The 26,579-nt window shown below is 42.0% G+C and overlaps 1 protein-coding gene across 2 annotated transcripts in view; it reads left to right on the plus strand.

Moving 5' to 3' along the window:
• VPS41 (VPS41 subunit of HOPS complex) overlaps nt 1-26,579 on the plus strand; it is a 186,385-nt gene that overhangs the window by 79,545 nt on the left and 80,261 nt on the right. The window contains exons 6-7 of one of the 2 annotated variants that reach the window (XM_053898062.1): nt 6,810-6,872; nt 8,794-8,859. In XM_053898062.1, coding sequence (XP_053754037.1) covers nt 6,810-6,872; nt 8,794-8,859 — 129 coding nt within the window. Of the gene's footprint in view, nt 1-6,809; nt 6,873-8,793; nt 8,860-23,063; nt 23,175-26,579 lie in introns of those variants that run through there. The other variant, XM_019451110.2, reaches the window with a different exon arrangement.

Here is a 26,579-nt window from a genome sequence, read left to right on the forward strand (position 1 = left end):
CTTTGTCAAGGAATTTTCGAAGTTTTATTTATTTTATTTTTTAATTTTTTTTTTTTAACGTTTATTTATCTTTGAGACAGAGAGAGACAGAGCATGAACAGGGGAGGAGCAGAGAGAGAGGGAGACACAGAATCTGAAACAGGCTCCAGGCTCTGAGCTGTCAGCACAGAGCCCGACGCGGGGCTCGAACTCACGGACTGTGAGATCATGACCTGAGCCGAAGTCGGACGCCTAACCGACCGAGCCACCCAGGCGCCCCTAATTTTCGAAGCTTTAAATGTTGAATAATTATTATTTGTGGAAAAGTGGGAGATTTTAACTCTGTCTGGTGGATAATGACCCTCAGATACCATCTGCTGCACTTCTTGGCAAATAGCTGCTTTTTCGTTTGAGTCCAATTCCTTACTGTCCTATTTTGGTGTTGACCCAGGATACAGTAAGAAAAAAAATTTTTTTTTAATGTTTCATTTGTTTTTGAGAGAGAGCATGCGAGTGAGCGTGAGTGGGGGAGGGGCACAGAGAGAGACACAGAATCTGAAGCAGGCTCTAGGCTCTGCGCTGTCAGCACGGGGCCCAAACTCGAACTCGCGAACCGCAAGATCATGACCTGAATCAAAGTCAGCCACTTAACCGACTGAGCCACCCAGGTGCCCCAACCCAGAATACATTTTTTAAAAATAGTTTTCACGTATGTTTTATTAGCATTAATAAAACTGAAAATAAATCTTCTGGTATGCATAATTTATATAAGCTAGCCAGTATTGTGAAAATTGAGCAGCTAGTATAGAATGATCTGGCAAAGTGGTTAGTAATGATGAAAACTAATGATGATAAAGGTTATTACGAAGATAAACTGCAGATATCTAGACCTAATGCATCTTTATATGGCTGTTGTGGTTTTTCTTTCTTTAGTGTACTAAGACCCCTAGATAAAAATATGTCGCCTTCATACGTAAACTAGAATCAATTTAGTACAGAGTGCAGGGTAGAGATCCTTTCTCTTAAAATTTTGGAAATGTTGTTCCCTTTTGTCTGACCTTTATTTTTGTGGACGTGTCTGAGGCTAGCATACTTTTGTTCTTTCATGAAACCTTTTTAATTTTTTTTTTTTTTTTGTCCTGCCTTGGAGCTTAGACTAATAATAATAACAACAATAAAACAACAGCATACGGCCCTTGTAGTTCAGTTTGCTAAGTTATGTCTTGTTCGGGTCTATTTTCATTAATTTTGTCTGGAACACAGTAAGTCCTTGTGATCCATATACTGAAGTATTGTTTTCATTTCAGGAAAGTTTACTTCAGTTCTGATTTTGATTATTGCTTCAGTTCCATTTATTTTCATTTCTTCAAAGAAACCCAATAATACTTAGGCTGGAGGCAGTTACCATGCAGAGGCTGAGAGCATGGCTCTGTATCCCGCCTGCCCGGGCGGGATTTCCGCTCCCCTGCACTGGGCTGGGCTCACTGCTTGCCCCCACCACCCCCCCCCACCCCACCCCCAGTGCCTCCATTTCCTTAGCTGGGCAGTGGGCACACCGGGAGGTCTGCATGAGGATGTTGTGAGGTGCTGGATATATGGCGAGCCCTCCAGGTGTATGTTAACTGTTTTTATTGCTAACCGTGCATGCCTTTTTAATTTTATTTAAAAAAAAATTTTTTTAACATTTGTTTTTGAGAGAGAGAGAGAGAGAGAGACAGAGTGGGAGCGGGGGAGGGGCGGAGAGAGAGGGAGACACAGAGTCCGAAGCAGGCTCTAGGCTCTGAGCTGTCAGCACAGAGCCTGACGCGGGGCTCGAACCCGTGAACCGTGAGATCATGACTCGAGCCAAAGTTGGGTGTTCAACCAACTGAGCCACCCAGGCACTCTAGTGAATGGTTAATTTCCTCCTTAACCCACTGTAGACTGGCCTTTTCCCCTCCTTGCATTATTGTACCGGAACTTTTCAAGGAAAGAGGGTGACTGGGTAAACACTATTCACCCTTCTTTTGAAAATATGCAGGTTGTAAGGAAATTCGGTCCTATTGTGTGACACACACACATGTGTGCTTTCATTTCTCATTATTTTTATCCTGCTCACTTCTCTGGAGTGGGGGACACTTTCTTGTCTGTTTCCTTTGCTGATTTGCTTTTATCCCACTGTCCATTTTGCCCTAGGGAGTAGAGTTTTGTTCCATCTCGGATTTTTAATTTTCCTGAAATCTTTCTCTTGCTCCCAGCTCTATTTTCATATCAGCCAGACATATATTTAATTAAACAAAAAAATTTACAACTTGTCGTATGTCTTAGGGTGCCGGGCAGTGCAGTCTAATGGTTAGGAATGGAATTCTGTCACATAGTAGCCATGTGAGTGCAGGTAAGTTATTGTCATCTCTCCGTGCCTCAGCCTGTTTCCGTCTATAAAATGGGAATAACCATGGCACTTGCCTCAGTGATGATTGGAAATAAATGAGCTATAAATCATTTGGAATAGTTATCAGGAACAGAAGAAACACGTAATAATTGCTAGCTCTCATGATCCTGTCTTTCCGCTCCAGACTCATGAAGGCCTTTTCTTCTTATTGAAGTCACCCAATGGTTTTGTAGTTTCCTTTCTTTGCTGGTTACTAGTAAACACTTGTAAAAGCATGCTTTATCTCCCTCCGAGTCATTGGAATGGCATTCTTCGATATCCTTTTTAGAGACCTCATGTCCATTTTGTATTACTTGTTTATCCAGCCCAGAACGAGGAGAAGAGCTCTTTCTGAATGTGGGTTGGCAAACACGTTCTGGGTCTGATTGCTCTCAGCCCAGCCTGTTACCATTTTGGGTAGCTCCGCACAGGGGCCTCATGAAGGAGCTTGATTTCCTCTGACCAGAGGGAGTCAGTTTAAGGCAGCCCCACCAGCGACAGCCTCTGCTGTCCTCTCTCCCGGGTCTCTGACACTCTCCGCGGGTGGAGAACGTGAAAACCAGCCACCTCCTCTGTGATGGTCTCTTCAGCCACCACCCTAGATGAAATGGCAGCTTACATGTTCATCCCTGTTCTAACCTGACCCGTTACTGTTTGGAACCTGGGGTTTGAGAAAGGCCATTTCTCAGGAGGTTGTCTGATACTCTGGCTACCTCATTCGTGGTTCTCCTACATCAGATGGGCTGTCACCTGTTTTCTGGTTGACAGATCCGTAGAACTCCATGCTCGAGTGGAGAAGAATACACAACTTCCTTATCGATTCGTGAGGATAGGCTTTCTTGACTTCAGGCAGTAAAACACACACCACATCTCCTCTGTGGTCCTCATACGGCCACCAAAGAGGTGGTCTGGAGTTAGTGAGAACTCTTCCAGGACTGCAGTAGATGGACTCTACAGCCAAGTGTTCAGAACTTTGTTTTTCTTCGTTAGGTATTTTTTGTGACTAGTTGGGGGAGGTTGTTGGGGAACACCATTTTTTAAAAAAATTTTTTTAGTGTTTATTTTTGACAGAGAGGGAGACAGAAGATGAGTGGGGGAGGGAGGGAGAGAGAGAGGGAGAGAGAGACACACACACGCACACAGAATCTGAAGCAGGCTCCAGGCCCCGAGCTGTCAGCCCAGAGCCCAATGCGGAGCTCAGACTCATGGACCGTGAGATCACGACCTGAGCCGAAGTCAGACGCTCAACTGACTGAGCCACCCAGGCGCCCCAAAGGACACCATTTTCAAAGGGAGCCCCGCAATTTTAACCTTTAATTCTATGATCCTTATTTGGGATGAGATTTTCCTTAAAGCCAAACTGTCTAGGCAGACATTGAACAGGTTCCTTTCACAGGCGAGTATGATATTTAACAGACAAGATGGCAAAATAAATCAAGAGGGAGAGAGAAACAATGAGTAAAAACGGTTTTGGATTTTATTGGCTATCGTAGTGTAATTGTGACTGAGTTTCGCTTGTTACATTAGTGAAGTGAACCAAAACATCGAGGGTTTTACAAATCACCCTGCTTGTCCCGATCAAGTTAGGAGATTTGTCTCAAGAAGTTACAGTGTTCTTCCATACTGAAAGAGAAAATACAGTTATTTGACCAAGAGATGATTCAGTTAAACACAGCAGTAGAGACTGACGCCAGAGTTCTAGTCTGACCCCTTTTCTGTTGATTCCACCCCTTATTGGTCTACTATTACATCTTCAGTATTGGTCCCTAATGTTTAAAGGGGCACTTATCCCTGGTAATTCATCACTTATTTCACCATTAGATTCACAGTCCTGATATTTATCTTCTCATTTACTGATGCCTCCATCTTTTTCAGTGGGTTCATACATCATTTATTTACATCTCATGTCCTTTTTCCCCACAGTAAAAATCACCTAGGGGCGCCTGAGGGGCTCAGTTGGTTATGTGTCTAACTTCAGCTCAGGTCACAATCTTGCATTTCTTGGTTTCGGGCCCCACATCGGGCTCTGTGCTGACAGCTCAGAGCCTGGAGCCTGCTTCGGATTCTGTGTCTCCCTCTCTCTCTATCCCTCTCCTGCTCTGTCTCTCAAAAATAAGTAAACATTTAAAAAATTAGGAAAAAAAAAAAAAAAGTCCCCTAACCTTTGTTCTTAAAATCACCTTTAGCCTGTTGTAGCCACAAGGAAGTTGATCCATTTGAATAAAAAGTCTGCTCTGTTTCGTTTCAGCTTTTTATCACAGTTGTCTAATTCAGAGTCTGACATTCACCTTTACTTAAGTTTGGGAAACATTTGAGGCTTTTGAATGGTATTTTCCTGTTCCACTTTTCTTATACTTTATGCAGAAAGATCTCTTATTTCCATATTTTAGGCTATCTCATATAATGTTAGTGTGTAAGAGAATAGGGTATGAAACACTCATCTTGTTCTTTGTGGCCTTGGCCAAGTCACTTATTTTTCTGCACACTCCTCTGTTAAGCAGGCATAATGGTGTTTGCAGTCCATACCTCATGGTGTTGCTTAAAGGACCAAATGAGGCAGAGCAGGATTGTCAGTGCTAGGTACATAATTTCAGTTGTGGACCTTTTAAAATACCATTTCACTCCACCAGAACTGTTTGGTTTATCTAGGGTGGGGTCTTGCCATTAGTTTCCAGGGATCTTAACTGTGGAGTAATGATGATTCCCTCTAAACAATGAGAAGTAAGGTGGTGGGGGGGGGCCTGCCTGCGTTTATCCTGTCAATAATGCATCCTAAGGACTACCTCAGGGTAAATCCAATTCCCTCTCTGTCATATCATACCATATGCTGTTGTTGGAACCCAAATAACATACTTGGCACAGGTTATAAAAACAGTAGGCCCAAAATGAGTGTCCTGAAAATTTTATCTCTTACCGAATGAATTTGTTTCCAATAATTATATCGTAAGTTTTCCTCTTTGAACTTGCAAAAATGAACCACTCACAACTTACTAAGATGAAAACAAGAAATCAGAAGTCTGAATAGTTTTATCACTGTTTAAGCATTTGGATGTGTAATTATTTTCTCACATAGAGCCATCCAACCTAGATAGCTTCACCAGTGAGTCCTTACAAAATTAAAGAAAAAAATAATACCACTCTTCTAGAGACTGGAGACAGAGTGCACACATCCCAAGTGTTGGGAAATAGTTCTGAGTGCCCCTAACGGTTAGCTCCAAGTGTTTGAGAGCTCCTGGAATCTTAAGCCCTGTTTGGTAAGAGTGTAAATTGATCAGAACCACTTTGTGAAATGGTTTGGCTGTTTATTAAAAGTGAACAGATGCATAGCCTATGGCAACAATTCCATTCCTACTTACGTATACCCTTCATAAATGTGTACCTAAGTGCACCAAAAAATTTGTAAAGAGTGTTCATTGCATGCAGCTTATTTATAATAGCCCCGATCTGGACACAACCCAAAGGATCAACAAATGGTAGATACATGTATTGCGGTGTATTCACACATTGAAATACTATACGGCAATGGCAGACAACCAGGCACTGCTATCCACAACAGTCTGGACACATGTTACAAGGAAGATGTTGAGTGAAAGAAGCCAGTGAAATAGTTTGATTGTATTTATAAAAACTTGAAACATCAGGACAGCTTCTCTGTGGTGATAGATTTCAGGGTAGTGGTTAATTTGTGAAGGTGTTACTAAATGGGAAGGAACACAAAAGTGCTTCTTGGCCTCTGCCTCTTGATCTGGATGGTGTCTGGAGGGGTATGTTTACGTCGAAAAAATTTGTCAAGCTGTAAATTTGTGATCCGCACCCTTTGCGGTATGGATATTAATCAGTTTTTAAGTAAACCACTCAGAAAGGAGATTAAGTATGAATAAAGTACGGTAGTCTCGAGCAACTTCAAGGGAGGCAGTGATAAGTAGAAACTTAAATCTTACATTTATACACTCTCAGTAGATTCAACATAAGATTATAAATGAAGTGCAGATCACCTAATCTCTTGCCACATTGATCTGCATGTTTGATTTATGTATGTATGACTCAAAAAAGAAGCACCTATTTCCTTCAGGAAAAGGAAGAAAACAGTTCCTTTAGGGATAGCCTATGGAAGTTCATAAAAGAATATTAATAAATGATTCATAACTATTTCATTTTTAAAAGTTGGCATCCCTTTAATAAATTAAATTTGTGGTGAGTAAAGGGAACCGTGTCCACGAGATGCTTATGAAAGCTTAATTGCGTTGGAGTACTCCCACCCTGATAGAATGGTTTTCATTGGATATTTGATAGAGATCACAAGGGCCCTAGATTATTAAATATTCTACTTTTTGTTAATCAATAGTATGTGTTCTCACTGACTCAGCAGCCTTCTTTGTTGCCGTCCTGGTGAACTGACCGGATCCATTTTACTTTTTAGGTGCAGGTGTTTGGACTATATTCTGGAGAAGAATTTCATGAGACTTTTGACTGTCCCATTAAAGTAAGTATTCAGTAAGTTTTAATTTTTCTAAGGATTTTCTCAACAAAGCCGTAAGGATTATAATACTTTGAGCACTATCTGTCTCCCATCAATTTCATCACCGAGCGTCTCTTCAGCACTTTGAATGTACTAGATACTATTTGATGGTATTAGAAGAGCATAGGATGTGTCTTATGTGACTGTGATCTCAGGCTGTCCTCAGGAATTTTTTTTTTTTTTTTTTTTGTAGTGAGTGAGATGATACATACAAACACCCAGTCTGTCGTTAATGACCCAAAGTGGTAAAAACAATATTAAGGAGTCCAAAGCTGAGAGAAGTTACTTCTAGCTGTTCTTGGCGGTGATGGCTTCACAGGGGGCGTGATGTTTGAGTGAGCTTTAAGAAATGGACAGGGCAGACAGAGAAGCTGGCTTTCCATGTGGAAGAACGATATAATACAAACGGAGAGGGCAGAAAGTTCAAGTTGTGTTCAGGAAGTGGCAAAAATGGCCTCGTTTAGATGGCGCATAAAACACGGACTTGGCAGGAGAGCCATAGAGGCAGATTGGGGCTGGCTGTATTTTCAGGCGAAGGAATTTGGACTCCGTGTGGTAGATAAGGAGAAATTATTGAATGTGTAAGAGCAGAGAAGTGACATAAACTGAGCTAAGCTTAAGGAAAATTAATACGGCGACTATATACAGTATAGATTGGAGGGCTGATAGGCGCGCGAGGCAGGAGGAACAGTCTTAGATAACAGTTATGGCCCTTAAAGTGACGATTAGAGTTGTTGAAGGAAGAGGTCATTCGTTGTTTTCACTTGTTTATTCAAACACTTATTGATCAACAGGTAAAGGAGAGATAGGATCTGATGTGTGTTTTAGGAAGGCAGCTCTGCCGGAGTGAAGGGTGATTTAAGCAGGAGAGGGATTGCAGGCAAAAGGCAATTTAGAAGGCTCATGCTGTCCTGGAGACAGGGCATCACGGGGTCTCAGTGACAGGAGCAGTCAGGAGCGTTCAAGGTGGAGTCGAAGACGTGAAGGCGGAAAGCCTTTAGGAGGTAGACTTCGCAAGCCTTCGTGTTGGGTTGGATGGGGTGACGAGAGAGGGAGGAGCTGACCCTTGGCTCTGGCCGTGGTGTGTGGCGATGCCACCACTTGCAAGAAGGGATGATTTGAATAAGGACGTTGCTAATTTGGTCTTGAGTTCAGATAACCGCGGTGTATCTGGTGGAAACGGTGTGGAGGTGTTGGAGATGTGAGTGCAGAGCGCAGGGTAGAGACTGGCCCTAAAAACACAAAGTTGATACTCGTTGAGTAAGATGAAACCATCATTCAAAATCTCATCCAGTTAAAAGCTAACTGGGGGACTGGCTCAGTGGAGAGCAAATGAGGAACTTCGGCTGCAGGGAAAGGGGCATGTCCTGCACGGTCAGCTCTGTAAGTGCGGTCCTGCAGCCCCGTTGTCTCCCACTGACAGAGGCTTGCTGTGACGACCCTAAATGCCTTTGAGGCTGCGTTGCCCCACCTGTTCCACTTGGTTCCCTCAAATCACTGGTGGGCATCCCGAACGAGGAGACAGCTGGGTTCTCTCTCTGGGTTTCTTCAGCTCATGGTGTTCAGTTACAAACATTTGTGAGCTCTTGCTGCCTCGGTTGACCCTAAAGAGGAGATGTGCACTCAGAGAGTCCTCGCGCAGCCAGAAACTAGAACGAACTCACTTCTGTCTTTTAGCTTTCACCTGGCTTTCCAGAAGAGCAAAAACTCCGATGTCCTCAGTTGCAGACTGTTGCCTGAAGAGACCACTTCTTACCTAGATCTCAGGATAAGTTTTAGATCCTGTTGCTTATAATACATAAAGGGTTTTCATTCTGTGGGTTGGTTTTCATTCTGTGCGTTAACAGTGGCTCCTTAACCAGTGATGGGTCCTTGTTCCTTGTAGATCATTGCTGTGAACCCGCATTTTGTGAGGACCAGCTGCAAGCAATTCGTGACTGGAGGGAAGAAGGTAAATGCTTTGGTCTACCGTCACATGCCGTCTTGGGGTAGGGGGTGGAGATTCTGTGTGCTTTTTAATTTATCTGTAATATTTTTAACATCTGACTATTCAGTAGGAGGAATTGTGAGAAAGACCAATGGGGTGAAATTCTAAGCCCATCATCTCTCTGGGGAGATGTGATTCATGCCTGTCACGATACTCCTTTGTAGTAGGTAAAGGGCAAGAAAAAAAAAGGGGTGCCTGGCTGGCTCAGTCAGTTAAGCATCCAGCTCTTGATTTCTGCTCAGGTCATGATCTCACAGGCCCCATGTTGGGCTCTGTGCTGACAGCGCAGAGCCTGCTTGGGCTTCTCTTTCTCTCTGCCCCCACCTCTCAAAAGTGAATAAATAAACATAAAAACAAAAGGAAAGAGAGAGCTGTTACTGGAACTGCCTAGTGCTTTGAAATGTCCCTTCCACAAAAAAGGAGGTAGCATTTAAAAATAACAAAAAGAAATGGGGCGCCTGGGTGACTCAGTTGGTTGAGCATCCGACTTCAGCTCAGGTCATGATCTCACAGCTTGTGGGTTTGAGCCCCGCATCGGGCTCTGTGCTGACAGCTCAGAGCCTGGAACCTGCTTCGGATTCTGTCTCTGTTTCTCTGTGCCCTTCTCCTACTCACGATCTGTCCCTCACTCTTTCTCAAAGATAAAAATATATATATATAAAAAAAATAACAAAAGAGCGATTAAACTTATGTTTTTCCACTTATTGTAGAAATCTCTAGCAGGCCTTGATAAAGTTTTAGAACAATTATGGCTATTTCTTTACTGACCTGTTTCTGACATATTTCATGATCTTAGTGCTGTTTTAAAAATAAGGGAGTGAAATAATCCTTGTATATGTTTACATGTTTGTTTACAGACATAGTAAATTCTAAAATTAAAGAATCTTTCTGCTTATGGAACAAATCAAGTTAATCATCTTCTGGTTTTTATTAACCAGTGGTATTTTTTAACCATTTTTATAACAAAACACTGTCATCGTACTGAAACAGTGAATATTAACTTCATACGCAGTTTCGAGCTCAGTGATGATAAGGTAGTCTTGCAGTTATTTCCGTTGTAGTGCACGCCTACGGAATGGCACCGTGAGGCACAGCCACCAGAGGTTTTTTGAGAGTTTCATGGTAGTTGTCTGCTGTTTTCCCCTGGTTTTGCTGCTTCCTAGACTGATAGGGCAGGAAAGCATCCTGGTCCATACCCAGCATTTCTCAAGCCCTGGTTTTAGCTCATCATAGTGGCCGAGTGACGGGTCCCGTAGATCCCCGATTCCATCCCACCGCATGAAGCCGGCATTGCACCAGCTCTGATTTCTGGTTGTGAGCCAGCCAGCTTGCCAGCTCCCGCCCTCTCCAGTTCATCATTATCCTTAGGCTGTACCCTCATTAGCCTCACATAAAAATATGGGATCAACCGGTGGGAATTACGGATTTAATCTAACATTCTTTAGCTTAGATCTGCAGCTGATTCACTCCTGAACAATACAAAACAAAGCAAACAAACAAACAAAAAACTATCTTACTTGTCTTTGCTGACTTCAGGAAGGAGCAGCTTTAAAATTCCTCTATTAAAGTATTTCTTTATGAAATACTTCTCTAGTTAAAAATTTTTAGGTGAGATATAGCATAAATTCATTAAGCTATAATTTAAACCCACACATTTGTATTTAAAACTCAGTGGGGATAAAAAATGCTGAGTATTCTTTTGTGTGTTTGTTTTTTAAATGGCTTAAAACAACAAACTTTTACTGTCTCACAGTTCAGAAAAAATCAGAGTGGTTTACTTCTGTAGTGCCGCCTCAGATTCTCTCCCTAGGCTTCAGTCTGCATTTTGGCTGGGGCTCCTGTCATCTGAAGGCTTGACCGGGGCTGCAGAATCTGCTTCATCTGCCTTCTTAATAATAATCCCTCAGATACTTAAAATTGATAAATCACTTTGGCGTGAGTATTTTCCTAGTGTAGAATGCAATTTTGTGTTCCAGTTTCCAATTTTAGGAGTTAGGAAGTTCACACTTGTCTCCTATTTCTTGGAGGTCTTGGTATGAAAGAACATATCAGAGATAATAGGAGTGGTGATGTCCAAATTGTAGGACTCAAACTCTGAAGGTGGAATTTTTCTGTGTTAATTTGTGTACTTAATGATCAGGTTATTCGTGAAGCTTAATTAATAGTTGCTTTTATACTGTGAGGGATACCTGTGGTCTCATCAAGTCTGCCACAGTTGTCTTGCTACATGGGTGTTTTGCCAACCTGCAGGATGCCTGGGTGAACTGTGCCAATCACATACTCTTCATCCTTCTACTTAGCATCTGTAGGAAGGATAGTGTGACTGTGGCTGTTTGGGCCAGAGCTCCTTGAGTAGATACGTAAGCATCCTGCAGACACCCTAGTCCAACCTCCAAGTGCAGATAGAGTGATTTGGGCTGTGATGGGCTGTGTAATTAGAATTTACCAGATGCTGAGCAGGCAAGAACATCAGGGGTTTGGTTCATCTCTTTGGCTATCATGGTTAATGTGTTAAATTAAAAGTGTTAATGTGTCAAGGGCTCAGTATATTGGGGTTGACAAAAGTATATGTTATATTTTGATGTGAAGAATACTATGATTACACATGCCATTGTAAGTGATATTTAATCAATTTGTTTTAGGTTTTTAACAGCTTTATTGATATATAATTTGCATACCATAAAATTACCAGTTTCAAGCGCACAGTTCGATTGTCAACTTTTCCAAAGTGGCTGCACCATTTTACATTCTCATTAGTAATACATGAAGGTTTCAGTTTCTCCACATTCTCACCAACATTCACTTTTATCTTTTTGATTCTAGCCAACTGGGTGTGAAGTAGTATGTCACTGTTTTGTTGTGATTTCCATTTTCCTAATGACTGATGGTTTTCATGTGCTTATTTGTCCATTTGCATATCTTCTTTGGAGAACTCTCTCTTTAGATTCTTTGCCCATTTTTTGATTGGGATATGTGTTTTTGTGTATACTTGCAGAAAATATTTTTATGTATTGTTCATACATGTCCTTTATTTTGATATATGATTTGCAAATATTTTCTCCTAGTCTATGAACTGTCTTTTCACATTACTGATGGCATCCTGTGAGGTACCAAAGTTTAGATTTTATGAAGTTCCATTAACTAGCCCCCCCCCCAACACACACACACTTTGTTTGTTTGTTTGTTTTTGACACTTACGCTTTTGGTGTTGTATCTAAGAAATTATTGCCTGATCCAAGGTCATGAAGATTTATGCCTGTGTTTTTTTTTTTTCCTAAGAGTTTCATAGTTCTAACTCTTAAATTTAGGTCTAGAATTTGAGTTAATTGTATGTATGGTAGGAGGTAGGGGTCCAAATTCATTTATTTGCGAATAAATGGATGTCCAGTAGTCCCAGCCTCGTTTGTTGAAAAAGTTATTCTGTTGCCGTTGTCTTGGCCTCTGTCAAAAATCAGTTAACCATAAATGTTAGAATTTATTTCTTGACTGAGTTTTATCAATCTGTATATTTATCCTTGTGCCAATTTAGGTTTTAGAATCCCTAATTTTGCTGAGATTATTTATGAGATGATAAACAAATTAGCTGCTCTTAAAACATTTTGATTTTGAGTTCTGTCTCTTTAAAAAGCCATCATAATTTCTCCTATGTATATTAGAGGCTTAAACATTATTATGTAAATGTATCTTCCATTCAGGGACTTGTAACATACACACTATTGACTGATTTCTCTGGATTCCTTAAGTTTCTTATATAAATATGTATTAAGCAGTAAAAAAGTAGTGTTTATTCAATAAACTATAATGATATCTTTGTACACAGTTAAATAACTAGGGATTTCCATAATGTGCACCACTTTGGTGCAGTTTGCAGAAATCTCTAGAGGGATTTCCTCCTCTGTGTGCATGGTATGCAATTTTTAAGATCCCTTATGCTGCATGGTTTTGGCATTGGTGTGCTTTGTTGTAAAATACACTTATTAGGTTGAAAACATTTCAGGAAATATTTCTAATTTTATTAAAGAATATATCCTTGATTTTAAAAACTAAGAAAAAGGCCTTGAGAAGGTGACATTAAAAAGGGGGCACTATTGGGGCACCTGGGTGGCTCAGTAGGTTGAGCGTCCGACTTCGGCTCAGGTCATGATCTCACAGTAAGTGGGTTCAAGCCCCGCATCAGGCTCTGTGCTGACCGCTTATTCAGAGCTGCTTCAGATTCTGTGTCTCTTTCTCTCTCTGCCCCTCCCCCACTCACGCTTTGTCTTACTCTGTTTCTCAAAAATAAACAAATGTAAAAAAAAATTAAAAAAAAAAAGGGGGCACTACTATGAAATGATCATTTCCATTTTGAAAGTGTTGGCAAGTTTTTAGAAGGATCTGTTGTTTTTTTTTTTTTTTAATCAAGTTATGGCATTTTATACCTTTGAAAAATGAGAAAAACAGGACAACATTGGCCCAGTTGCAACTCTGATCTTTCCAAGTGCAGTTTCAACTAGCACCATAAACTAAGCAGAGCAAGTTTGAAGAGTCCAGCACTGAGCAAATGGTGATGACCTTGCAGTGATCATATATTGTAGATATTGAGACCTCTCCGTTTAGAACACATAGCAGATCCTATAGAGAGAAAAGAGAGTAAAGACAAGTATCATGTAACTGAGAGGTTATGACCTTCCACCTTTAAAAGAGAAATTATTCTAGCCGGATGAAGGTGGAGTGTGGAGGAAAGGCGTCCTTAACCCTTAAGAACCCTGATCTTCCTTAGACTGACAGCTAAAGGAATCTTGGAATCACCTGAGACCTTCCGTAAACAGTGGTGAGCGTGGGACGGAGACTCGAGAAGTGAAATTAAGTAAGTGGAAGCCCTACAATGAGACATTGGTAAGAATAATGAAGACACTTCTCATGTAATATTTTAGTTCTGATTTTATTAAAAATCTTGATTCCTGTAAAAACGTTTCTTCAAGTAATTAGAACGTGCAGTTCAGGACGGCCCTGCAGAACAGCAATGTAGCAGAAAAAAACTTGAGGCTGTAGTTTGACACATTTGTTGATATTTCCTTTTTAAGGTTCTAGCTTTTGAGGTCTTTAGAGATAGCTCCTTATCCACCAGGGACTAGGAAGAGGAAGCGATAGTTCTGTCTGGCATAAACTTTTATTTTTAGGTTTTCAAGGTAACTTCTCAGTAGTTGAATGCCATAGCTGGATTTATGGACTCTGCTGCTTGACACATGAGCATAAAAAGCTTATTCTAAATTCTGTTTTGTTTCCATGTTGGGAAAAAAAAAGGCGGGGGAGAAGAAAAAGCACATCTCTTAAAAGTGCCATTGGGAGAGAGCTTTCAAACTTGTGAACCTGTGGATTTCTTTTTTAAGTGTAACCTCTTGTGTCGCCAAAATTCCAATACGTGAGCATAGCAATGAGGTTTCTAGTTTAGAAATAAGTCTGCCAAGCAGCTCTTACCTGGGTGTTTTTTTTTAATTGCTCAGCTTTCTCTGTCAGCAGATAAATTTTAGCTTCCTGTGACCTTTACCTTTGAACTCTGAAATAACACTTCGTAATAGTTGGTTCTGCCGCTTTGACAAATTATTAAATTTTCACGATGCTGTTTGCAGCCGAGCTCATTTTTAGAAACGAGATAGTCAGCTGTTTGGCGTGGCGGCAGGGTGGAATGAAGGGACCTGGCCGCAGGGACAGGTTGCTTTGTAAGCTAGAAAATGTCAGTCAGCAAACGAAGAAAGGGTCTGTGTGCGGTGAAATGAGGAGAAGCACTTCACTGTTCAGGGCTGAAGGCTCCTGGCAGATTTTACGTGAAGGACAGAGATGGTAGCATCAGCTAACTTCTGGAAGTTTCCAACAGTGGTCTGCAAACTCAGATGGCATTCTTTTTTTTTTTTTTTTTTTTTCCCCCAGATTGCACTCTGACTCCTTTCTGGAAGGGGATTCAGTAGAGGACCCTTTTGTACTAATGCAGATCTTTTTAGAATCCTGACAGCCCAGGGAAACACTCCAGGTGAAATGGAGAGGTGGTTCCTTCCATGTTTCCTGTCTTCTGCTCAGGTTGGAGCAGGGGTTCTTGGGGCCAGAAGGGATTAGACTGTCAGTTATCCTGCTTGGCCTGCTGTCCAGTGGATCTCCAGGATGATCCTTCACAGGTGGTCAGATGGCTCTATATGCAAACGTTACATCCTGGTGGTTGCAGGTGGATCCATTATACAGAGATATCTTCATTTTTCAAGTACTAGGGTATAAATTGCGGTTCCATTACTAGAAATTCATTTCATGCCCTAAATAATACCAAAATTGATTAAAAGCCACCCATTAATAGGAAGTACAGCACAAGTATAACCTTCAGAAACATTTTTTAGGTATGTAACACCAAGTTGTGTTACAGCTATATTGCAAAAGGTGTTTGGGTGGGTTTTTCTTCACGTACTGAACTGGCTGAAGCCACAAATAGAAATCCGGTTCTTAAAAAGAGAAATCAGTTCAGTGTCAAAAATAGACATTCTTCAGTGCTTTAAAAAGTCAAGTTTGTTTGTCTCAAATACTAATTGCTTTTTTGATGTCAACATGAAGCATTCCCAAAGTCTTTGGGATGGATCCATGGCAATTTTAATTTCTTCAGCGATTTCTCTTGTTTCATAGCCATCAAAAGCCTGTTGACAATAGAAGCCTTTTTTCTTCAATGAATTCAGCTCACTTTTCCCAATGTAATATTTCCATATTGTTTGCAGCCTCCCCCTGAATTCGGATGTGAAGCTTACCATCTGTCTTCCTGGAGCAATCAAACCATCTTTTGCTTCTTGCTGAAAATATCTTCCTTTGCATGTTGAGAGCGCTGTGACTTTTCTTAAGTATTTTGAATAGTTAATGATTCTGTAAGAATAATTTCCTACTTCAGATTGCTCATTTTCTCCTAGGGTTTAATACCAGTTGACTGTTGTTAACACTGAGAGGTGTTGTCTGTCCGTCCCTCTCCTTCTGTATATAGCTGTACAAACACTGTCATTAACTTTGTTTGTTTGTTTGTTTGTTTGTTTTTCTTTTTTTAAGATCAGGCTATTAAAGCAAGGGGTCATAACTGCAACTACTGCGGGTCGGTGTCACCAGTACAAAGTAAATCATAGTCATTTCACAGGACTGTTTGATTTGAATGTGCTTCTTGAGCACAACTTTGTGTCATGGTCCACGTTAGGAGCTGTGAATACACAGTCCTGGATTTTAAGAATGGTGGGGGCATTTCCAAAAGTAGATAGGAGGAACGCTGTTGGTGGAAAGCAGCTAAACCATTAGACCATGAATCAGAATGGTGATTTTGTAGGAAAAGGAGGATTCTAAGTCTTTTGGGTGGGAAGAATGTGTATGTATATATGTATGTATGTATCCCTGTAATTTTGGGGTAATTTTGCATTCCTTTGCCTTTGTATTTTCTCCCCCTGTTGTTTGTTTCCTTTCAGTTTTCCAATTCGGTTTCAGCCTCGATTCTTTGATGTTTGTAACAGTGAAAATTGGAGCAAAAGAAATGTCTAACAATAGTGTCTGAGCTGTGTCAGTGCCCTGCAAGCAGAGGAACCAAGTGTACGACTGTGGGTTGTGAGGAAGAGGGTGTCAGAAAGAAGGAATTCTAGGGCTGGGGTTGGTGAGAGGGGATCTGGGCTTCGCTCTAGATTGGATGCTGTCAGGAAGCAAGAGTCATTCTCCCATTGGGTATGTTAATAAATCTTATCTAGGAGGAGGAAAGAATCAAGGCTAAAAATGTAACTGGTAAAGAAGCAGCAGCGTCTCATTTTAGCCAGGATAGGGACACGTTTGATCACTGATGTGGTTGGAAAATGTTCCTACTTTGTCTGTGTTCAGACATGGTTATGGAGTCGTTGTGGTTTTGTCCTGATCTTTCATGGTTATAAGGCCTGATCTGATGTTGGTGTTCTGTGAGATTGTTCCCATTCACCCAGAGAGCGCGGGGCCCAGCCATGAGTGCCTGGCTGGCTCCGGATGTCAGCTTTTCTCTCTGTTGCAAAATTAAAATGCCCAATGTTTGCTAGATTGCTTCTATTGAGGTACTTTACAAAAATATATGTATACTCTGATTCTTTTTTTTTTTTTTTTTGTAGCAGTAGGAAAGCTACATGTGAAATTATTAGCAATACTAGTAATATTCACATTAACAATGTCTGGGCAGGATTATAAATGTTCTTTTTGGCCTTCATTGGCATTTTCTGGCTTTTTTTTTTTTTTTTTTTTGAAGAAAATAGTCATTACTTTTATAATAAGAAAAAGTAATAGGGGCACCTGGGTGGCTCAGTCAGTTAAGTGTCTGACTTTGGTTCAGATCATGATCTCACCTTTTGTGAGTTTGAGCCCAAAGTTGGTCTGTGCTGACAGCTCAGAGCCTTGGAACCTGCTTCGGATTCTGTGTCTTCCTCTCTCTCTCTGCCCCTCCACTGCTCACGTTCTCTCTCTCTCTCTCTCTCTCTCTCAAGAATAAATATTTTTTTAAAAAAAGCAATAATAAAAGAATGCATATCTCTACTATTTTGGATCTTTTTTTAACTTAACATTGCAAATCATATGAAATTCCCTACATTGTTGAAGTCTAATCTTAAGTCAAGCATTCTTTAATGGTTATATAATATTCCATCCTATGAATAGGTTTAATTTTTCTTAACCATTCTCATACTCTTGGACCATTAGGTTGTATCCAGTTTCTGGCCATCATAAATCGTGCTGTAATGAAGTGAGAAATCTTTGGGCATGAACTTCGGCTATGCTTTTTAATTTTTGCCTAGCACTGATTCCCAAGATGGGAATTACTGAGTCACAGGTCATGATGATTTTTTAGGCTTCAGATGCATATCACCAAGTAAAAGTGCATTCCAGAAAACATACCATTTACACCGGCTGGTACCTACCTGTTTCACCACACTGTCTTTACCCGTTTTGATACACAAAGAAAGATAGTCCATTGTCCTCTTTTGTAACTTCTTTGTATTATTAGCGATTCTGAACATTTTTATTTACTGGCCACTTACACATCTTCCTTTATGATTTGTCTGACTGTATTCTTTGCTTGGGGCAGCTTTTAATATTACCATAGAAGCCAGGACAATGAAGACTGTCCATTTGATATTTATTGTCAGTTTGAGCACAAATTATTGCTGCTTACTGAATAGCCTGCAGCCTTTTCTCCAACTTTGGCTAAATCCGGAATAATTATTCTTGTTCCCAGGGAGGCATTATGTAGGAGTCATAATGAGACTGTAGAGTAGACACTGAAGTCTGTAAAAAGAGGACACATACAGGCTCCTCCACAGATGTGAGTCTGCCCTCAAACCATCAACTCTGCCACGTGCATGGAGGCTGTCAAGGACAGACCAACGTGCTCTGTTAAAGGCAAGTTCATTTGACTTGGTTTCTTCTCCGATGGTGTTCCTGATCTTTATTTTTTTTCTTCCCTGTTTGCTTTACTTCGAATCGAGTGAAGTGCTTGTTCAAATACATGAACGTGTGTGTTTGGGTGACTTTTTCTGTTACTCAAGGCTTGGCAGTTTTGTATTTCCTTTTCCTGTCTGCACCACGCGAAGCTCTCCCTCCAGCCATCTGTGATTGAGATTATGCATAGTTAACATCAGAGGTTCTTGTGCGTCGCGCAGACCATTAATTCAAGTTTAATGACCCAGTGGATGACTTTTGTGTTTCCTCTGCTGTTGACGGGGTCCAACCTTGAACCCAGCCCTGGGAAATGTATCCTCAGACAGCCGCAAACCGAAATACAGACCCGAGGCGTTTGGCATGAACCACCATGGGACTCATAATGGAAGACTTAAGTGGTAACATTGCTTAAAAATCCTTTGTTCACTTTTAAAATCATACTTGCAGTTGTGCATCGGCATAGGCAGAAATTGAAGATTGTTGGTCTATGTAGGAGCCTACCTCACGTGCTGGCCACAGTCGATTGCTGAACCCATATAGATGGGGAGGTGGATACACAGATCTATATCTGTCTGTCGTCACCAGTTTTTTAATATAAAGGAAACTGCCCCTAAGTGGTACCTCTGGTGTTTTGCTTCTTTTTCTCTCATTGAACCCATAGCTTGGAGTTCTCGGTCACTAAATTGACGGTTATTTTGTCTTGATATGGTATTTCTTAAGTTTCAGAACGTTGTTTTGTCTGCACACTTTTCACAGGGTTGGTTAACTTCACGGGGCTTGCCCAGAACCTGTGTTGCACTGGCATCGTATTTACTCAGACATTGCTTGAAAGCAAGTGGTCCATCAAGCAAGCTCTGGAAATCTGTGTCCTGAGACTTTCTGTGGTAGCAGTTTTGGCCTGTATTTATCCTCTTTTAAACATGTTAAATTACCTCTAGGGAAAGGAGATTGAGGGATTATAACTCGTCCAGAAAATAACCACTGAATTTAAGCAATACTGTATTCGGGAAATTCTCCTTGTCTTCACACATGCTTTATGTTCTTTCTTGATGGTGTTTGGGAAAAGCTGTGTGTTTGAAACTTTGGTACTGAGCCAAAGCCAGAAGGAGGTGGTCTCTCCCACCTCCATCCAGATTCAAGACTCCTCTCTGTTGTCAGCAGCCAAACACCATCCCAGGTCTTTTCTGTGGTCACTAATTTTTTCTCACTTGCCTTCTTGAATTAAAATTTTTTAACGTTTATATATTTCTGAGAGAGACAGACAGACAGAGCATGAGTGGGGGAGGGGCAGAGAGAGAGGGAGACACAGAATCCAAAGCAGGCTCCAGGCGTGGAGCTGTCGGCACAGAGCCCAATGCAGGGCTCGAACTCACAAACTGTGAGATCATGACTTGAGCCAAAGTTGGATGCCCAACTGACTGGCCACCCAGGCGCCCCGCTTTCTTGAATTTCATTCCTAATCTTTTCCAACTTTGGATTTTTAAGTCCTTCTGTGACAAGTCCTGCCCATCCTTATGCCCTTTGTCTATTTTTACCGAGACAGTCTTATTTGGCATGTCCTAAACGTGCTGAGTTTTCCTTTTGTTTCCTTATTCCTCAATTTTATTATCTCGAGCTCCAGCACCCTCTGTGATCGGGCATTTTATCTTTGTGGAGTCTGTTTTCTCCAAGCGCCTTGGTCTTTCCTGCAGGAACGCACCTGCCATCCAAGACTTGCCCGTGGGCTTCCCCCACTGCCCACTCTTCCCTGCACCGTCGTCTGCCTCCAAGCAAGCACTGCTGCTGGTGTTCAGGAAGCCTGAAGAGTCAAGTGATTTATATACTTGAAAGATCACAAGATGATTAAAAAGGGGCCAATCACACTCCTTTTCCTCCATCAGGGAAGAGTGGGCGATGGGTAATGACGGGTGTTATGTTGCCAGAATCGGTGGCTTTATTACAGCCCGATAGGAATCCCGCCCCGTGTGTGGGAGATTCTAGGATGTGCATCCTTACCTCTCTGTACTGTAACAAAGTACTAGATAGATTTATCAGCACAAAACGTAGGAGAATAAAGTATATTGCTGAGGATGTGAGGGCTCCTATTGAAATATAAGTACCGAGAGTGCTGACTGCCAGAATGTGGATTTATGGGAAATAAAGCCCTAAAATACTTTCTCCAACAAAAAAGAGACCTCTTGGAAACAGTTTTTCCTCTCCTTTGTACTTAGCTCCCATTGAGCTTAAATTGCTCTCAGTATTGTGTTAATGACAATTCAATATTATGGGATGCAGAAGATGAACCAAATAAATTAACCAGCTGCTTTTAAAGGTAGTTCACTCGATGACTCACCCTCTAAAATGCTTTGTAGAACATTCATGCTCAGTAGGTCTCTAGGCAGTTTTATGACTAGAAGAAAGAAATGGATTTTATTAAATGTCAGTGAAATACAGGCAGATAGTTTTGCTTTAGTTAAATTAGTGTAGAATATTTGTAAGAAAAGTAGCTTGTCTTTCCTTACATCACGGAAGCAGAACTTTCCTTGGCATTCCTGCCAGGCAGTGTGTTTCTGCTTGAAATTCCCATAGATTAGGATTATAAAAGCAAATGGAGAGTGGATAGTCTGGTCCTTTTCTGGCCTGTATGAAACCCTGTACCCTATAGAATCCAAATCAAATCCCCATGTACTGCCTAGTTGTACTGGGAGAGTTTCAAAGTACGGTAATGGGAATGCTTCGTAAATTACTAGCTGCCATTTAAGGTTTTATACTACGTATGGATTGGAAATGAGGACTCATGAGTGAGGAAGAAAGTAGAGTGGAGATGGAAGGCAGAAATAAGTGCTTCAAGGACCAGGGGAGGTAACTCAGAGGAGAGAAGCAGGCCAGGGCTAGCCAACCAGGAGAAGAGGGCCTGGCGGTGATGGGGAGAGCCTTAGCAGGGCACAGACACATTTCAGATCCTTACTGTTGCGACCCAGTGAGAAGCCAAGTGGCATCCCTGAAATAAAGGAATTGCAGTCAGCTGAACTGAAGAGGAAGACTAACCTTAAAAGTACTTCCCAGTGGTGCCTGGGTGGCCCAGTTGGTTGAACTTCTGACTCCTGATTTCAGCTCAGGTCATGACACCAGGGTCATGGGATTGAGCCCTGCCTCGGGGCTCTGCATCAAGCGTGAAGCCTGCTCAGGATTCATTCATTCTCTCTCCCTCTCCTCTTTCTCTCTCTCTCCCTCTCCTCCCTCTCTCTCTCTCTCTCTCTCTCTCTCTCTCTCTCTCTCTCTCCCCCCCCCCCATCCCCCTCTACCCCTCTCCCCGACTCACGCTTGCGTGCTTGCTGTCTTTCATAAACAAGTACCTCCCAAATTTGTGATCAGAGGTGCACAAATTCCGTCTTTTGGCATTGAGCAAAGGGAACAGGACCGACGTGTCAGGCGCAGGACACAGAGTCAGGATAACTGAGCCCTTCCTCAAGGGATGTACTTGTTCCATCGAGGCTGTATTCATTGTGTATCAGTCGGTCACAGGGTTCTTTCCTTTAGGTTTGAGAAGTTAGGGCAGATGCCATTGTGTCCAAAACAGCTTAGGGACATCACTAACGATGGGCTGAGTAACTGGAGGGTTTGGGGGATGATGTAGGTAGCCTCCTCTTGCGGCAAACACATTGTGTGCATAGGCAACAGGGCAGGCAAACTTGGCAGGGCGCGGGAAGCCTGCTCGCTATCTAATACTTACTTTGCCCTGTGCATCTAGCAGGACATGTGTGGCCACTTCCCTGCTGCATTTGCAGTGCCCTGGGGAGATGAAAAGTAAATATGTAAATCCCAGCCAACAAGACACAGTATGGTATTTGTTATCTGTGATAGAACCAGCCTGACCCTAAAATGTATACAGAACCAAGAAATGAGGAGGACTTATGAAAGAATCCTAAGGGGGCACCTGGGTGGCCCAGTCGGTTAAGCGTCTGACTCTCTGTTTGGGCTCAGGTCATGATATATCTCATGGTTTTGTGAGTTCGAGCCCCGCATTGGGCTCTGTGCTGACAGTGCAGAGCCTGCTTGGGATCTATTCTCTGTCTCTCCCTCCCTCCCTCCCTCCCTCCCTCCCTCCGTGTCTCTCTCTCTCTCTCTCTCTCTCCCTCCCTCCCTCCCTCCCTCCTTCCCTACGTCTCTCTCTCTCTCTCTCTCTCTCTCTGTACCTCCCCTACTCCTACTGTCTCTGTATCTTTCAAAATAAATAAACTTAAAAAATTAAAAAAAAAAGAATCCTAAATGATGATCTTCTCTAATATATATTTAAGGCCATTTGTTTACAGATCATTTATTATTTTTCATCCACAAAATAGAAAATGATTGAAACTGAGCTATTTGAGGAACATCAGAAAAGAACACAAATCGTGTCTAAAACTGTAATGCAAATGAGTTAAAATGTGTTTCCTTTACAGAAGGTAGGTAGTATATTAGCCTCCCCCGCCACCCTTCTTTTTGTTTTTTTGAAACCCTCATCAGTTAACACAGACGTGTGCCATCTGCACTATGAAAGTATCATTAAAGAAGCTTCTTTGATCCCATGTCAGAGCAGGGTACCCAAGGTTTATCGTACTAGAACTCCGTAAACTCCAACTCAACCTGGAGACCAACTGGATTCAGAATTCTCCCCTCTCTCCTTTCCTTCCTGCCCTCTGCTGGAGGTTTGCCTTGGAGCTAGAGCAGGAGACAAAGGAAGGCCCCTGTCCGCAGGCCTCAGCTTCCTGCCAGAAGCCAAAACACACCCACCAGCAACAGAGGGCTCCGCTGGAGTGAGTTTGGATCTTGGTTGGAATTGCAACGAGATCTCATGAACAGTTTCCTAAAGTTAATGCCTCATTGAAAAAGTAGGTACACTTCATGTGAATTAATTCTACTACATACTCAGTGTGACTCCAAATTCCTTCCTTCTCTGAGTTTCAGTGAATTGTTGATGCTGTTTCGCTTCAACTGTTACCTGTGAAATCATCCCGATTATAAAAATAAGAGAATGGATTTTCATCCCCATATGTATTAACATAAAATTAATTCACATGTTCTATGCAGAATAATAAAAATAATATAAATCTCCTATCACCTGTTTCTAGAATTAATTAGGATTACTTTGTATTGTATCCTTCAAGTTTTAATATACGGATACACGTTCATTTTGTATTTAAGGGCCATCATGTTTAATACTGTTTTGCAATCTGCTTTTTTATTTAATGGGCGGCCCTGAACATCCTTTTACATTAATAAGCGTACATCGATAAAATCACTTAAAACTGGACACACACTTTTTGGTGATCTAGCTTCACCACATTTACTCCAACATTTCCCAGTTGTTAGTGCATTTCTAGCTGTTACAAAGAACTAGACATACTTCTTTATTCGCTTGTCTGATCACTTTTTAGCAGAAATTTCTAGGCATGAACTTCTTGGGGTCCTTTTTAAAGCTTTGAATCCCCAGTGCTAAGGGACCCTCCAGAAACAGGGTGAGATGACCACGGGGTAGTTTGAGGGCGCCCTGTTCCCTGTGCATATGTGCGCACCCGGCCCCCGCCCAGGGTCTGACCTCCTTGTTTCGATTCATCTTTATCAGTTCTTCCTTTTCTTTTTACTTCGTCTGTCAGTTCTAGGATCATTGCTATACTGTTTTGAGTGTGAATTCCATAAAAACACCCATTCTCCCACCCACAAGTTGCCCAGTTTAAAAAAAAAAAAAAATTCCTATTATTCTCACATATCTTCAAATGAATTGATAGCATTTTGGAAGTTCTAGAAATCATTCCTTTGGGGGTTTCTTTGTGCTTCCATGAAAATCGCAGATTAACTAGTAAGGCTTAAGCTCTTCAGTGAGGATTTTGAGTCTTCTTATCCAGGAACTTAATGTATCTTTACATTTAGGTGGCTTCCCCTATTATATCTGCTAGTAAAATATTTCTGCTTTTGTCATTGACCTAGCGCGTGCACATCTGTTTTTGCCGATGTGCAAATGACTGACTTGTAGAGCTATGGACTTTCCCTTGCTTACAACTTAGCATCCCCTAAAGTTCAGGTTCACAGCACAGTAGTTGTATTCTCGTTTCCAGAGTGCCCTGGTCGCCGTTTGATTTCCTCCCTTACTCGAGGGTATTGAGCATTTATTTTTTTTATTTCCACTTCGTTCTGTTCTTCTTATCCTCGGGTGTTCATTTGCTCAATTTTGTTGTCACCCGAGAAGAAGAAGAATTACTTCTCAAGCCCTGGTCTGTCTGGTGGAAAGTCTCATTCGTGTGGAGTCAGGAGTGGGACATTTCCCCTATTCCCTAGACAAATCCTGTTGCTTTCCTGGAGTACTGAATTTGTCCATCTTGTTGGGTTTTTTCTCGTCCATAGTTACTGGGAGAAGTCTATACCCAGTGTTCACAGTTGAAGTCGCTGTGAACGTCTTAGATTTTGCGAGAATTGGTCTGAATCTGGACGTGGCAGGAGAAGGAAGTTTTATGGTTTCCTGTCTGCCTGGACTGGAACCCGATTGTCTGTCGGGCAAGTGGCTACCAAAGGGTGTAATTATTGGTGCAGCAGGGAAGTGGCGTATGCGTTAAGAGCCTGCTCTTCGTATTCACTGAGGCAGCTTGAAGTTTGTGCAGGTGGTTCCCGCCTGTCGTATGGCCCCGCCGCCGTGGGTGGGCACCCACCCCGTCGCCAGCATCGCTGTCTTCTTCCCAGCTGTGTCCCCAGATGACAGCAGGAGTGGCTGCTTGTGTTCCACTGCCAATGTCAACCGCGACCTGTGTGTCCCTGCGTGAGATTTTCCCCGTGACCCCCGTCCCCCCAACCCCAATACACTGAGTGTGCTGGTATCTCTCCTACCAGCGGCTTCCCAAGTGGGCTTTTTCTTGAAATGGGATAAATCCTGGCCTTCACCGGGGTCTAATTTCTGTCATACTTTACAGAAATCTTAATTTAAAGTTTGGGGCATGTTGAGTTTTCCTAGCACAGGTGCAGATTGTCCCCCTTTCGTGCCACGTCGGTCACTTCTGGGTGAGATTGGAGGGAGAGCATTGTGATGCCGCCTGCACCCCACTTTCCTCCTTGTCATCCAGCCAGCCATTCCTTCCAGCAGGTGGTTATGGGGTACTCCCCGGGCTCAGCCCGCTGCTTAAAATCCCCTCCATCTGAACCAGGCCACAGACGGAAGGTAGGCATTGTGATCTCAGTTCCTCATGTTTAACATGATGGTTCATAGCTGCCTGTGTTTAGCAGACTGTGTAGCAGGAGCTATGTGATCAGGCTTTCTCCTTTCTCAGATTCCAGACTTAACCCTGTCACAAAGTCCTGAACACATCGAGTGACCTCCTCGGCTCTTTTTTACATCCTGGCTGAGGAAGAGGCAGAATCACAGAGGACAGATCTCAGGGTCTTTAACTGGGAGCAGGGAGGCATGGTGATGGGGTTTCTTACTTAGATCATGGACTGGGAGAGGACGGGATGGGTGAGAAGATCTTTGGGAGCCTAGGGGAGGCTTTTCTGTATCTATCTGATGGGAATATTAGACCCCATGTGGTCAGTAAAAGCCCTACCTCCAGTCTCCACTGTGGACCGTGCGAGGCCACCTTTCTTTTGCATGGGTAATAGAGAACTTCAGACATTTATGTCTTTTTAAAGAGACCGTTCTTGGCACGTTTGTGAAGATGGACGCTTATCTGATTTTAAGGTTTTGGGGTGTGTGTTTGTGTGCCCCTTCTGAGTATAGGAGCCTATTGAGAAAGGTATGTAACAAATATAAATGAAATGTGAACTTACTCTCTTTCTCCTGTTTCCTATTTTCCTCCTTCTTAAGGGTGGGAAGGGACACAGAATACACTAAGGTAAACAGAAAATTACTCGAAAGAAATTTTTAAACTTCTGTGATGGAATCTGTCATCAGCATTTCTTTTAAAAGGTAAACATCTACGTCAGGATTTCATGTCAGAAGTTATATGTTGTCAATTATGTATTATATAAATTTTACATTAAGTTATATTGTGTAAATGTCTTAAGGGATTTAAACTGGATACATCAAGGAAAAAGTATTGTAGCCCTTAATAATGCTTGAATTACTAGAACTACGTCTTTACCAGTCTTAGAGGTTTTACCCAGTTATATTTGGCAATAAAATTTATCCAGCAGATTTTTTTTAAAGATGTTATTTTTAAGCAGTCTCTATACCCAAGGTGGGACTCGAACTTGGAACCCCAAGGTTAAGAGTTGCGTGTTCCCCTGACTGAGCCAGCCAGGAACTTCCCATC

Source organism: Panthera pardus, unplaced genomic scaffold, assembly GCF_024362965.1.
Source record: "Panthera pardus isolate Hobbes unplaced genomic scaffold, ASM2436296v1 HiC_scaffold_8, whole genome shotgun sequence".
Taxonomy (NCBI): Eukaryota; Metazoa; Chordata; class Mammalia; order Carnivora; family Felidae; genus Panthera; species Panthera pardus.